This window comes from Phacochoerus africanus, chromosome 2 (genome assembly GCF_016906955.1).
Source record: "Phacochoerus africanus isolate WHEZ1 chromosome 2, ROS_Pafr_v1, whole genome shotgun sequence".
Lineage (NCBI taxonomy): Eukaryota > Metazoa > Chordata > Mammalia > Artiodactyla > Suidae > Phacochoerus > Phacochoerus africanus.
Genome location: NC_062545.1, coordinates 19,768,902 through 19,784,325, shown reverse-complemented (window position 1 = coordinate 19,784,325; position 15,424 = coordinate 19,768,902). Strand labels below are relative to the sequence as shown.

Genomic DNA, 15,424 nt, shown 5'->3' with positions numbered 1-15,424 from the left:
CATAGAATAGTTCTGCAGCTAAACTCATGGAAATAACAGTATAACTCTCAAATATAATTTTCTGTGTACAGGACTCCAAAGTACTCCAGTTCTGGATAACGACTGTCACACTCATCAAATAGGATTTCAGTGATTGCAATCAATGAATTTGGTAATAAATTGGTAATTTATGGCAAAAGACATGAATGCAAATGTTATATTAACTTTTTCCAAAGGTAAAAATAGTTCATAAAATCTAGAAATATAACGTCCAGAAATGTGAGCAATAACAGATCAAATGATGATCTATTATTTCTCCTGGAAACAGAATAGGAACTTTTACAACTAAACTGAAAAAGAAAATGATTTCAAAGTAACCGTTTCTCTGATTCTCTATGGTTTAATTAGCTAAAATTCAGGATGAAGCTCTATGTTAATGTGACATTATGATTTAACATTTAAAAACATGAAGGTCATAGAATTGAAAATGTTAAGCTTCTCACTCCATTGTCTACTGGCTGTACAACAGACCTCAGCTAGCCAGGCACAGACCGTGACCCCACCATCAGAGCGGAAAACAGAAAATGTTCTACATAATGAAACTCAAATTGACGATCATCTTAGAATCATGAAACATTATACTGAAAGGGAGCATTGGCACCAATGCTGGTACCAAGAATGAAGCCATCTCCCACGCCTAGTGGAGATCCACCCAGCCAGTCAGACCTGACCTGCCAGCCAAGTCCAGCTCTTTCACAGAAACTTGAAATCTCCTCAGACTTCTTTCATCTCATTAAGCTACTCACTCTGTGGCTTTCTGCAAATCGCAATCTATAAATCGTTTTCTCATTCACGCTCACGTCTCAAACACTCATGAGCGTTATCGTCACAAAAAGAAATACATTCAACGAAGTATAAAATTTCCACATAAGTATTTCATTTCCCTAAACTCCACACTATAAAATATGTTACATTGGTTTAAACTAATGTTTTATCCAGCTTATACTTGTCGCTCCAGGAGCACCAAGGAATCCTTTTAAGATTTTAGTTGCTCTACTATTTTGGGGAGGAAAAATAAAGCATCTGTAGCATTTCTCCCTCCTCATTGCGTAAACATACAATGGCATTTTCTTTGATGTTCCCTAAAATTATAATTTTTCCCTCATTCTGCTTCTAGAGGACATGTACAAGTCATCTAAAAGCAGTAAGCATTTTCATTTCAGCTCCCATTAATTCTCTGGCAAACGATGGAGAGTCAGGTACTGGAAGAGATGGAGAAACTGAAATGATATCTGTTCCTAAAGTATTTTAGTTGGGCATAACCTGTTTTGCATATATGGTAGACTATGGTTTGGTTCAAGAGCAGGAAAAAATGCTGTTGATTCTGATTTGAATATTCTTCTTAATGTTGTTCTCAAAACCTTTGGTCATTTTGGCTGAAGCAACATATTAAATGAATGCACTGATGAAAAAGAAGAGGAAAGGAACAACTTTTTAGTGGAGAAAAGACCATTTGAAAGAGTCTCAACTCACTTTTCCATTTTTTCTGATTTCCTACACCAATTCCCTTCTCATTGCTAGTGCAGAGATATTCCCAGATTTTACACAGCCACCATGAATTCCTTCTCATCTATGAAGTCCCAGAGCTCAGAGTTCATGCATGGGATGTTAAAATTCACTCATCATATCTCTATGCCCTGCCTAGTAGAGATGACGTAATATGGGAGGAACCGTGCTAAATCATGACACCTGCCTTCTAGCCCAGTGTTTCTCAAAGGCCAGAAGTGTGTGAGCCTAAGTTATCCACCTAGACTCTCTGAGCCCCATTTTCTCCATTATAAAATGAGGAGAGTTAATTTGATGATGTGATAGTTCAAGATAGATCCAGGTTTCCTTGGACAGTTTCAGGTGATCAAGAAACAGTAAAACTTCCCTTATTGTAATTTTTAGATAGTAGGATTTTTCATTCAATGGCAATAAACTACAATTAATATAAATATATTCCTTCTTTTTTTGTCTTTTTTTTTTTTTGTCTTTTTAGGGCCATACCCACAGCATATGGAAGTTCCCAGTCAAGGGGTCAAATCAGAGCTACACCACAGCCACAGCAATGCCAGATCCGAGCCACCACAGTAATGCTGGATCCTTAACCCACTGAGTGGGGCCAGGAATTGAACCCACATCCTCATGGATACTAGTTGGGTTTGTTATTCCTGAATCACAACAGGAACTCCAATGTTTCCTTCTTTCTTGACCATTTCATATGTCTCTTCAAAGTTTTATTTATGCATGTCTTTTATAACTCTCTCATTCAGCTATTCACATGTAACTCTCTACTGGGTTCCTGGGTTTATATCCCCTTTCTAATGATTCCTTTGATAGTTTGAGTGTAGTAAGCATACCTCTGTGCTTGAAAGACTGTCACTTCCTAATACATGAAACAAAGGACCAGAGTTATATTTAGGAGAACTTTCTTCTACTCAAAGTACATCCAATTAAAATTGAGTACACTGGAGTTCCCATCGTGGGTCAGTGGTTAAAGGAACCCGACTAGGAACCATGAGGTTGCAGGTTTGATCCCTGGCCTTGCTCAGTGGGTTAAGGATTCAGCGTTGCCGGCATTGCCCTGAGCTGTGGTGTAGGTGGCAGGCGCGGCTCAGATCCCGTGTTGATGTGGCTGTGGCGTAGGCCAGCAGCTATAGCTCCGATCGGACCCCTAGCCTGGGAACCTCTGTGTGCCACGGGTGCAGCCCTAGAAAAGGCAAAAAGACAAAAAAAAATTTTTTTTGAGTGCATTGTATTCACAGAATTGGGCTGGAAGGTGGATGATATCGCTTATGCAGTGTGCATCCATCTATCCTCCACTTAAATGCAGCCTTCACCAAGGCCCAGTACAGAGTAGAAGCACAAGTAGAAATGGGTGATGCAAGGCATTATCGGGAGGTTGCAGCATAGTTTAGGACAGACTGGCAACAAATGTATAGTTCAGGGTCAGTGTATGGAGTAGCCCAACATTACATAGAACAGATGCTTCTATGAACATAAACTGTCTTTAAGATTTTTATCTCAGTAAAAATGGGAAAACGGTGGTAATTCAGCTGCCAAAAACCATTGGCTCTCTTAAAGTTATAGCTACTACTTCGTTCTACACACTTTATAAATTAGTCCTCACAACAACTTTAGTGTGGTTGTTAATTCCCTTCCAGAAAGGAAGAAACAAACTCATGGGGTTAAGTAATTTATGTAAGGTTATACAACACATCTGTGGAAGAATCTGGAGTCTAATCTGGGTTTGTCTTATTGCAAATACTTGCTCTTTCCACTTTAATATGGTGCCCCTTCATACTGCCTTCCAAATAGATGTTTTTATCTAGATTACAGAAAATGGGTTGCTATAGGGCAAGTTTTTCTACCCAAAGACAAATGATACCTTCTTTAATAATTTAGAATATAAAGAACACTTTGATAAATGAAATAAATATTGGAAAATATTTATTATCAGTTATGGGGTGAATTGTGTCCCCTCCCCTCAAGTCCATATGCTGAAGCCTTAATCAATTCTCAGTTCTTAGGGGTGACCTTATTTAGAGAGTCTTTACAGCAGTAGTAAAGTCAAAATGAGGGCACTGGAGTGGACTCTATTCCAATATGACTGGTGTCCTCATAAAATGAGAAAACTTGGACAGAGAGGCATATACAAAGGAGATGATGCAAAGACATACGGAGGAGACAACCATCTACAAGCCAAGGAGAGAGACCTAGAAAAAATCCTTCCTCACAGGTCTCAGAAGAAACAAATCCTGCTGATACTCTGATTTTTACTTCTGGCCTCTAGAACTAGAACTGTGAGGGAATAAATTTCTGTTGATTAAGCCATCCAGTTCATGGCACTTTATTATGACAGCCCTAGCAAACTAATGCATTGTCTTAGACATAAAGTTGCATGTTGATTTGTTTAATCTTCTTAAATCAGAATAATAGATTATTTAAGGATTAGAAGCTTTAACATGTCAATGCTCTAACATAATCACTGCTGTGGAACAAAACATAATATGAAATGGAGACTAATTACAGTTTTTGTAGAGGAATAAAAGTGGAATAAGAAATATGGATAATTTGAATGTTGAATTCATGGTCATTAAAAATCTAAAACTGTGAAGCTTAATCCAGTGTACAATTGAGTGGAAACAAAATTTAATTCTAATTTATAATTAAAGAGGTAGGATTCTTCAGCATGAAAGAAAACACTACTAAAGAAAATAACCTAATTTTAACAAGAAAGATATAGATTAGACTATATATACATGTCTGTGTGTATACATATATACATACACATACATAAATACATTATAAATAAATTCAACAACCAAATCTGGAATTGCCATTTTACAAATATTTTAACATGTTACAAAAATATCTAACAGAAAACTTGTAGAAATCAGTCATACACTTCTGCCTATAAAAGCAACAACTATAAAATATATAAAACAACTGTTTTTAGATGTTGAACACAAGCTAGTGAAGAAGAATCTCGGAGAGAAGAAAACAAACAAGGTGAACAACCTGAATGCCATGGATTTCTGCCTGTAGAGAATTTCTGAACCATGGCACTGGGATGGAATCCCAAATAAAATGCAATGGTCTCTCTGATCAAGGAAATAGAAACACAAATTTGGGAGGAACAAAGTAACTAGAAATTTTAGGTCCAAATTCCAGAGATGAGAAAGCCAAGCAGAGAGGTCCTTATGTCCATAAACTCTCAGATTCTTTGGCTTCTTGCCAATGTGTGGATGCATAAGTTGGAATTTAACAGAGCCACACAAAGAACTAAGGAGAACAGCATAATTTCTGAAAATTGTAAGCCAAAGAATTGGCAGAGCTCACACAGAACTGTGAAATATTTGAGTTACCACCAGACAGAGTAGGAAGATTTTGTTTAATACATGGATCATGCAGCAGAGAACATAGAAGGATCATTGCTTAGTACTGGGGCTAAACTAGCCCTAGAGGAAAAGCTATTGCAGGCATGCTCTTATAAACCTTGAACATAAACCTCAAAAGGAATAAGCTAATCCATAACAAATGGCCAGAAAATCATCCCAAACTTTCTTTGAAACAGTATAAAACTGCAATGGCTACCATCCAAACAAAAATCAATAGATATAAAGGTCAATTTCTTTCCTATATACCAGCAATAAAGAATTAAAATTGAAAGTTGAAAAGTTTAAAAACATATCATTAAAAATAGCACCCCCCATTAAAAAAAAAAAAAAACCTTAAGTATAAATCTAACAAAACATGTACAGAATCTGTAGATGGAGAACTACAAAACACTGATAAAAGAAATCAAAGACCTAATTAGATCAAGATATATTCCATGTTCATAGATTAAAAAACTTAGTATTGTTAATATGTTAATTCTTCGGAACTTAATCTATAGATTCAATGCAATCATAATCAAAATTACAACAAGCTATTTTGCAGATTCAACAAATTGATTCTAAAATGTGTGTGAAAAGGCAAAAGTCCAAGAAAAGCCAACACAATACTGAAGAACAAACTTAGGGAACTCACACTACACTATCTCTTTTTTTTTTTCCATGACTACCCCATGGAATAAAGAAGTTCCTGGGCCAGGGATTGAATCCAAGCCACAGCTGTGACCTGTGCCACAGCTGTGGCAATGCCAGATCTTTAACCCACTGTGCCAGGCCTAGGATTGAACCCACACCTCTGCAGTGACCCAAGCTGCCGCAGTCAGTCTTCTTTTTTTTTTTTTGTCTTTTTGCCTTTTCTAGGGCCACTTCCGCGGCGTATAGAGATTCCCAGGCTAGGGGGCTAATCGGAGCTGCAGCCGCCGGCCTACACCAGAGCCACAGCAACGCGGGATCCGAGCCGCGTCTGCAACCTACACCACAGCTCACGGCAACGCCGGATCGTTAACCCACTGAGCAAGGCCAGGGATCGAACCTGCAACCTCATGGTTCCTAGTCGGATTCATTAACCACTGCGCCACGACGGGAACTCCAGAGTCAGATTCTTAACCCACTGCGCCATAGTGGGAGCCCCCAAACTACCTCAAGACTAATTTAAAGCTGCAGTAATCAACACAGTGAGATATTGGTGAAAGAATAGACACAGACCAGTGGAACCAAATAAAGAGCCCAGAAACAGACCCATGCAAATATAGTCAACCTTTTTTTGATTGACAAAAACAAGGGATAGTATTTTCAACAAATGGTGCCGGAAAAAAAAAGGACCACATGCAGAAAAAAAGGACCTAGACAAAGACTTTAAACCACAGATAAAACTTAACATAAAATGGACTATAGACCTACATATAAAATGCAAAATTATAAGACTTCTAGAGATAACATGAGAAAATATAGATGACCTTGAATCTGAGGAAGAGTTTTTTAAATTCAAAAACACGAGCACAAATCCATAAAAAAATGGTAAATTAGACTGTATTAAAATTAAAATTTTAACATTATACAAGACATGGTTAAGAGAATGAAAAGACAAATCATAGACTAGGTATAGCAAAGTGATTCAGTTATACATATAAATAAATTCCTTTTTAATTCTTTTCTATTATGGTTTATGTCAGGATATTGAATATAGGACTTGGTTCTTTATCCCTTCCATATGTAGTAGTCTGCATTTACTAACTCCAAACTCCCAAACCTCTCTCCTCCCCCACCACCTTGGCAACCATGAGTCTGTTCTCTATGTCTGTGAGTCTGTTCCTGTTTCATAAATAGGCTCATTTGTGCCATATTTTAGATTCCACATATGAGTTATCATATGGTATTCATCTTTCTCTTTATGATTTACTTCACTTGATATGATAATTGCTAGGTCATCCATGTTGCTGCAAATGGTATTTTTTTTTTCTTTTTTAGGCCTAGCAGTATTTCACTGTATGTATTTACCACATCGTCTCTGCCCATTCCTCTGTCAATGCACATTTAGGTTGTTTCCATGTCTTGGCTATTGTGAATAGTGCTGCAGTGAACACAGGGGTGCATGTATCTTTTTGAATTATAGTTTTGTCTGGTTATATGCCCAGAAGTGGGATTGCTGGGTCACATGGTAATTTTATTTTTAGTTTTTTTAGGAACTTCCATACTGTTTTCCCTAGTGGCTAAACCAACATACACTCCTACAAACAGTGTAGGAGGGCTCCGTTTTCTCCATATTCTCTCCAGTATTTGTTATTTGTTGACTTTTTAATGATGGTCATTCTTATGGTGTGAGGTAGCATCTCATTGTAGTTTTGATTTGCATTTCTCTAATAATTAGTGATATTGAGCATATACTAGTATTTCTTAAATAATAAGACTTGGAAGTGAAAATTACTACTTGATCCCTTGGCTTCAGAATGAATGAATCTCATTGTACATCTCTATCAGAACTCTTGAGTGACCAAGCTACATTGTCAGTGAGCAGTAATACTTTGAGAGGAATCTTTTTTCTAAGTAGTAGCTTTTGAATAGTGGGTTTAAAATATTCAGAAAACCATTTTGTAAGCAGATGTGCTGTCGTCCAAGCTTTGTTGTTCAATTTATAGAGAAAGAAAGCATTTAGTATAATTCTTGAGGGCCTAGGATTTTCAGAATGGTAAATGATCATTGGCTTCAACCTTAAGTCAGCAGCTGTATGAGCCCCTAACAAGAGAGTCAGTCTGTCCTTTGATGTTTCGAAGCCAGGCATTAAATTCTCCACTCTAGCTATGCATGTCCTAAATGGCATCTTCTTCCATTGGAAGTTTGTTTGTCTACACTGAAAATCTGTTGTTTAGTGTAGCCACCTTCATTAATTATCTTAGCTAAATCTCTGGACAAGTTATTGCATCTTCTACATCAGCACTTGATGCTTTTATATTATGGAGATGCCTTTTTCCCTTAAACCTCATGAGCCAACTTCTACTAACTTTTGAAACTTTTCTTCTGCAGCTTCCTCACCTCGCAATCCTCAGAAGTGAAGAGAATTAAGGCCTTTGTCTGGATTAGGCTTTGGCTTAAGGGACTGTTGTGGCTGGTTTGAGCTATCCAAACCACAAAAACTTTCTTCTTCAACAATAAGACTGTTTCACCATCTTATCATTCCTGTGTTCACTGGCATAGCACTTTTTTATTTCCTTTAATAATTTTTCCTTTGTGTTCACAACTTGATTAACTGATGCAAGAGGCCTAGTTTGACTTGTAACTTTCAGCTTTTCAATTTTTTTGTCTTGACTTTCAACATGCCCTCCTCAATAAGTTTAATCATTTTGGGGTTTGATTTAAAACGAGACATTCGACTTCCTTTCACTGAAATACAGGTTATCGTAGCATTAGTAATTGGCTTAATTTCAATATTGTTGCATCTCAAGAAGTAGAGAGGCCTGAAGGAGTGAACAAGGATGGTGGGAGGGTGGCCAAGTTGGTAGAAGAGTCAGTCAGAACGCAAACTATTATCTGCTAAGTATTAAGTTTGCTGTCTTATAAGGGCACAATCGGTGACACCACCAAACAATTACGGTAGTAACATCAAAGATCACTGACCACGGGTTAACATAACAAATATAATAGCAATGAAAAACATTGTAAATATTACAAGAATTACCAAAATGTGACACGGAGACAGGAAGTGAGCAAATGCTGTTAAAAAATGGCACCAACAGACTTACTCAGCACAAGGTTGCCACAAACCTTTAATTTAAGGGGGAAGAAAAGGAAAGAAAAGAAATATCTGCAAAGCTCAATAAAGTGAAATGCAATAAAACAAAGTATATGTGTACGTGTGTTGAGGGGTGGGAAGAATTCTGGCCAAGTTAATGCTTTCTAGATAAAAGAGGATACCATGGCTGACACCACCACCCTCTCCGGTCCTCCCTTACTCCACTGAATGCAAATGTGATGATTAGAGCAGCAGCTGTTGCCTTGAGGAAAAAGCCAAGAAAATGCAATGGCACCTCACCTGACATCCATGAGCCATGGACCCTGACCACAACTGACCTACCTATGAACTTTTTATAGCAGAAATGATAATCCCTACTTGTTTAAGCAACTATTTGTTGTGTGTTCTGTTAACTTGAAGCCCACTGCATTTCAAACTCCTTCTGAAACTGTACATTTTGCCGGGGGCGGGGGGTATTCCTCCTCCCTACTGCAAGAAGTGTTTGTTTTTGGAAATGCTCATCATTGTACTCCCACCTCCTTGGCAAGGGAGTGATAGGTTCCAACAAGGTGAATCCCAGTCCTTCCCCCAGATTTTTCTAAGAAGTTCTGGCAAGGAAGACCATATTTTTCTTCTCTGGTTCCAAGTATGTAATCCTGGAGCTCCCCGGGGGTAATCCAGCTTAGGAGAGTCAATTAGCTTCAGAGAGTGAAGCCAGTACCTGAGCAGAGCAAATGCACTGAGAAGAGAGAGAGAGCTCGAGGGCAAGTGAGGAAAGAGGTTGGACCCCACGCTTCTTTAGTTTGCTTATAGGAGTTAATGATAATTCTTTTTTTTACCTGTTTATACTCAGTTTTTCTTACTTGCAACCAGAATCAAAGCCAACATAAGCAAATCAGTTTCAAACTGTAATAAGAGTTATAAGGAAAGGAAATGGTACTGTGAGAAAGTATAAGAAGGTAGTTAGGGAGGACTTCTTTTATTTTATTTTGCTTTTTATGGCTGCACCCATGGCATATGGAGATTCCCAGGATAGGGGTTGAATCGGAGCTGGAGCTGTAGCTGCCGACCTATGCCACAGCCACGCAGAATACGAGGCACGTCTGCAACCTACACTACAGCTCATAGGAATGCCAAATCCTTAACCCACTGAGCAAGGCCAGGGATGGAACCTGCATCCTCATGGATGCTAGTCAGATGCGTTAACTGCTGAGCCACGAAGGGAACTCCAGGGAAGACTTCTTAAAATGCAACAAGTAAGAAGAGACTTAACAAATAGGTTTCCACCTGGAGAAGAGTTGAAGGAAAGGTTTCCTATGTGCTTCCTTCCACCTCACCCTGTCTCCAACATGAAATAAGTGTGCTCTAAACACAGTAGGGAATGGTTTTCTTGGGAAGCGCCCTAGTGCCCCAGGAATCTTAGCAGAACAGATCTGGAGATAGATGTCTATGGACCCACCAACAGACTTGGAGGTAAGAGGAAAAGGCAACACCATTCAGGGATAAAACAGACTGAAATATCTCTTCCTATGGTAAAGGTTTTTTTGTTTTGTTTTACTTTGCTAATGATAAGGACCTGGAGCCCACCGGATCCCCAGCCATAAACCCTAAGTGAGGAAATTTACCCCTCCGCAAAATCTGCTGAATTACAGTATCTCATGAGTGTTCTCCCATTTAGAGGAAATTTTGGACGAACATAAGTAACTTCAAAAGGAAACCAGTACAGCTGCCTATACCAATCAACACAACCTTTATTCATAAAAATAAATGGTAACCTAGGGATACTTGAGGAAAACCTTTAGCGTTAAAAAAAAAAAAAAATTGAGGAGTTCCCATCTTGGCACAGCAGAAATGAATCCAATTAGGAACCATGAGGTTACGGGTTTGACACCTGGCCTCACTCAGTGGGTTAAGGATCTGGCGTTGCCGAGAGCTGTAGGGTAGGATGCAGATGCGGCTCGGATCCTGCATTGCTCTGGCTGTGGTGTAGGCCGGCAGCTGTAGCTCTGATTGGATCCCTAGCCTGGGAATCTCCAATGCCGTGAGTACAGCCCTGAAAAGCAAATAATAATAATAATAATAATAAATTAATTAATTAATTAATTAATTAAAAGTTTAAAAAAATTGACTACAGAGGGAAAAAAAGTTAATGTAAGACAAAAACAACTTTTAGTCAATTCTATTTAATGTCCTCAGATAAGAGTCAAGTATGATTTGAATCAATACAGGAAGAACAATCAACTCAGTGGGGGGTAGAAATCAGAGAATAACAGAAAAATGTAGGAGATTAAAAATGATTGCCAAAAAAAAAAATCTAGTGTAAGAAGTAATAATGAAATGACTAGTATTAAAAACCAAACAGCGATCTGGAAACACAGTCAGGAAAATCTATCCAAAAACAGATGGAAAATACCTAAGAAAATTTAAGAGATATTCTCACAGATACAGAAGGCACAATATACAGCTAACAGATATTTCAGAGGAAAAAAGATAAAACGAAGAGGAGGAAATAAAGAAATAATACAAAATTTCCATAAGTTGAAAAAAACAATTCCTGAAAATGAAAAAACCAACCAATTGTCAAGTCATATGAACAAAAAAAGACTCAGATATATCCTAATAAAATAATGTAAGGAAAAATTTTAAAGCTCCAAAGAGAGGAAAAAATTGCCTACAAAGAAATGGGCTTAATTTGACATCATAATTATCAACTTCAAGGGAAGCTAGACAGTACTGAGGTAGTGCCTTCAAAGGGAAAATTATTTTGTGACTAGAATACTCTATCAAATGATTAATCAAGTGTGAGAGCAAAATAAAGGCCTTTTCAGGCACTTAAGGACTCAGATATTTTATCTCCCACTTACTGTTTCTTCGAAATTATTTGAGGATAAAATCCAATGAAATTACTAAGATATTCAAGAAAGCAGATATAGAATAAAATAATGCAACAGAGGAGTTCTATTAAAAACAACAATTATAAAAGCCCAGATAGCTGTGCTCAGAAATCTATATATTAATGAACATTAGAACAAAAATTCCAATCCTTCAAGGAAAAGAAGGTTTTCAAAAAGCAAGGAATTTGCATTCATCAAATACTGAAATTCAGCTAGGAAATTCTGAGGACCATTGTGCTGTTTCTGTTTTTAAAAAATGTAACTAGAAATTTAAAAACAAGGCATAGAAGAACATCACCACTTAAATATAATGTAAAATGAACTCTGGCATTATTTTAAATAAAATTCAAGCATGATTTATAGGGAATTATTGTTATTTTTGCTATTATGGTTAGGAAATAATTACTACGAAATCATGTTGTGCAATTAGACTCATAAAAAAGGAAATATAATTCTGTGATATGAAACCTGTGTACCAGAAGGAAAGGCTCTCATCCCTCACACTATAAATCATGCTCAATTTAAAAAAAAACAAAGTAACACTTATTAAACACTTAATATATGTCCTATTCTAAGTTCGTAAGATTTATTAGCCAGTCTAGTCCTTTCAACAACAGCACGACAATGTTAAGTGACTTGCCCAAGTTCACACCCTTGGTGAAGGTAGGCTTTCTGGCTCTAGAATCCTTGCTCTTAAACATTGGCTCTGCCAATTCTCATAATGCTCTTTGTTAACGCACAATTCTCAGAATAAACCTACCAACCTAAAACAAGAAGACTTAGTAACCTTTGTAAAATAGAATATAAATGACGTAGAAATTAATGTAGAAATAATGATTAACCAAAGTAAGAAAAGCAATGTGTAGATGGGCTATTTTCCTTATCCTTTTATATAGGAGTAACTTTCTAGATAATGGAAGTATAACAGAATTTTCTAGATAATGACAAGTCAAAAGTCAACTACATATATATAATTTCAAATAATAATAACCCAGCAGGGAGGAGAGAGAGAATGCACTTCAGCTAAATTCCTCATATTTCCTAGCAATTATGACGGTTACCTATAAGAGTACACAGTAGCTGTCAACAGATATTGCCTAATTTTAATCAACATATAACATACAAGTTATATGGTAGCTCTCAGAAAACCTAAAACCAAAAGAAATTAAAGATGATATATTCAGAAATAGCGATCTAAGCAAAGTATTCAGCATTTCGGGAGGAATATCAGAAAAACTAAACATAGAAAAGAAAGGGGACTGGGGAAAGGGAAGATCTTTGTTTTTAACCATCTTAAGTTTTTTGTTTGGTTGGTTGGTTGTTTTGTTTTGTTTTTGTTTTTTAGGGCTGCACCTGCGGCCTATGGAAGTTCCCAGGCTAGGGGTGGAGCTACTACACCACAGCCACAGGGGATCCGCTTCTGTGACCTACACCACAGCTCATGGAAACACCAGACCGCTGAACCACTGAGCAAGGCCAGAGATGGAACCCACATCCTCGTGGATACTAGTCAGATTCGTTTCTGCTGTGCCACAACGGGGAACTCCTATTTTAATTTTTATTAAAATGATTAGGTATTACTTTATTATGAAAGATAATTTCATAATGGTATTATAAGCATAATACATTATTAATATAATAGTAATATCATGTAAAGGGCATAACCAATGAGAGTATCTGTCGCTTCTGGCATGGTAACACAAAAGGACAGTAAATGCCACCAGACCATAAAACTCGGTGCGGGCACGAAGAGAGGAACAAGTATAATACATAAACATACTACAGAACACTCATGCTCTTTGCTGATTCTTTGTTCCCACATCATTATGGACTAAATGGCCCGCTTTTATCACATAAACTTCTAGAGACATTTCATCTGCTGTACACAACTACTGAGCCATAAACACTCAAATCCCCTACTTTGAACATTTAAAGAAATGGGTGTGGGTGGGGTCTAAATTCATACATCGGCTGGCAGGCGTCTACATGGGCATAACCTTTTTCACGGACTAATCTGGTAGTCCTTATCGAAATGGTTACACGTTGACCTAACAATTTCACTTCTCAGAATCTACCCTAGAGCGACTTGCCCAAATACTCAAAAATAACTCTATACACGGACTTTCAATTAAGCTATTACTGTTTATCACAGAGGAAAACGGAAAACAACCTAAATGCACATCGGAAGATGCAGGATATTTTGTTGCCATTTTAAAAATTAAATAATATCTATATGGAGTGACACTAAAACGTACAACGCGTTGTTGAGCAAGAAAAAGCAAGACAGAGAATCGTAAGTTATACAATTTGTGCGTGAACCATAAATCCACACTGTTCAGCGGGTTTAGGGTATGCGGAGGAAACAAGTTTTTTACTTTGTACATGTAAAGTTTTTACTTTGTTTTCTTACAGCCAGCATGCACTGTTTTTATATTTTAAGAAATCAGAGCATATCTCAACTGTCAAATGAGATTTTTAAAACATCCAAAAAGAGAAAGGCTCAACGTCTTTCCATTAGTTCACTCTCAAATTTAAGGGGCGGGGGGGGGGGGGGAGAAGTAGCATGTTGCTGTTTAGGGCTAGCGGAAAGGCTAGCTTCACTGATGAGGTCATTTGTGAGTGAATTAGGACAAGAAAATGAGGGCACAGAGACAAGGCGGGGTTGAGGAGCGAACCCAGGAGCAGCCGGGGTTCAAGCAGCCCAGGGACTGGCCCAGAAAGGACGCGGAGGGAGCAGCGGGGCCGAGGCCCGGGCTGCGGGGTCCGGACAGTGTGGGAAGGAGATCGGAGGGGCAAAGATCGAGGGGCGGGAAGCCAGAAACACAACCTCAGCCCAGGAAATCGGTCTGGAGCTGGAGGCGACAGCTGGGCGGGCAGAGAAGGGTCAGCCCAGGGCGCCCGGGAAGTTCTGGCGACTAGTGAAGCCCGAGAGCCGGGCAAAGTGCCCAGGAGGCCGCAACAGGGACTGTGGGGCTTGCCCCAGGCCGAGGCTGAGGCTGGGGTGCAGGTCGACTTAGCTCCCAGTACCTTCCCAGGAGAGCGCTCCTCCCTGCTCGCGCTTCAGGAACTTGTACCAGAACGTGTCCACGCGGCCCGGCTCCGCCCCGTCCTGCGCCGCCTCCAGCTCCACCTCCCCGAGCCACAGGCCCGGCTCCTGCAGCGCCAGCGCCCCCGGGCCCGCCGCCGTACCCGCCGGCCTCAGGCGCACGGCCCCGCACGGCTCCCAGTGCCCCAGCTCCGGCCGAGAGCCCACGACCAGCAGCTCCGGCCCGGGCCCGGCCACCGCGGGCGGCACCACCACCCCGAAGCGGAACCGCATGGCGGCGGGCGGGCGGCGCGGCTCCCGGTCCCAGTGTCCCTGTGACCCGCGGACGCGGCGATTGGGCGGTGGAGCGCGAGGCCTGGACGCGAGAGGATCGGGCGCCGGCGGGGACACGTGCGATGCTGCACCTTTTTTGGGCTGCATCACGCGGCTCAGGAGCCCGGGCCTGGTCCAGGCGGGAGCCTCGCCACCCGCCTCTCTGGGAGAAGGAGGCTGGCCCCCCGTCCGCTGCCTCTTCCACCGGCTCCAAGGGCGCCTGGGGACGCGGCGAAAGCAAGGAGAACGGGGTTGGAAAAGGAAACATCTCATAAGCCTTGAGATTTTCCAATCATCTTTCCAAAGACTCGAAATTATCATTGTGAGGACCTTAAGACAAAGTGAATGGCATTTAGAAAGCAACCTCCACAGTAGTGAAGTTGGTTTAAGATCCTGCATCTGTATCTGGAGAGCTTTGCACCTTACACAGGTCACTTTCTCTCTCTGGGTCTCAGTCTTATCTGTAAACTGAAGGTATTAAATAACGATTTCTAAAGACCCTGTCAGCTCTAAAGATTGCTTGATTGGT

General features: G+C 39.7%; 1 protein-coding gene across 1 annotated transcript in view; it reads right to left on the bottom strand.

The window, feature by feature from the left end:
• Positions 1–14,981, bottom strand: part of EPM2A (EPM2A glucan phosphatase, laforin) — an 86,361-nt gene extending 71,380 nt beyond the window's left edge. Inside the window, exon 1 of the mRNA XM_047769998.1 lies at positions 14,565–14,981. Within this exon, the coding sequence (XP_047625954.1) occupies positions 14,565–14,856 (292 nt within the window). The 5' untranslated portion in view covers positions 14,857–14,981. The remainder of the gene's footprint in view (positions 1–14,564) is intronic.
• Positions 14,982–15,424: the final 443 nt, after the last annotated feature.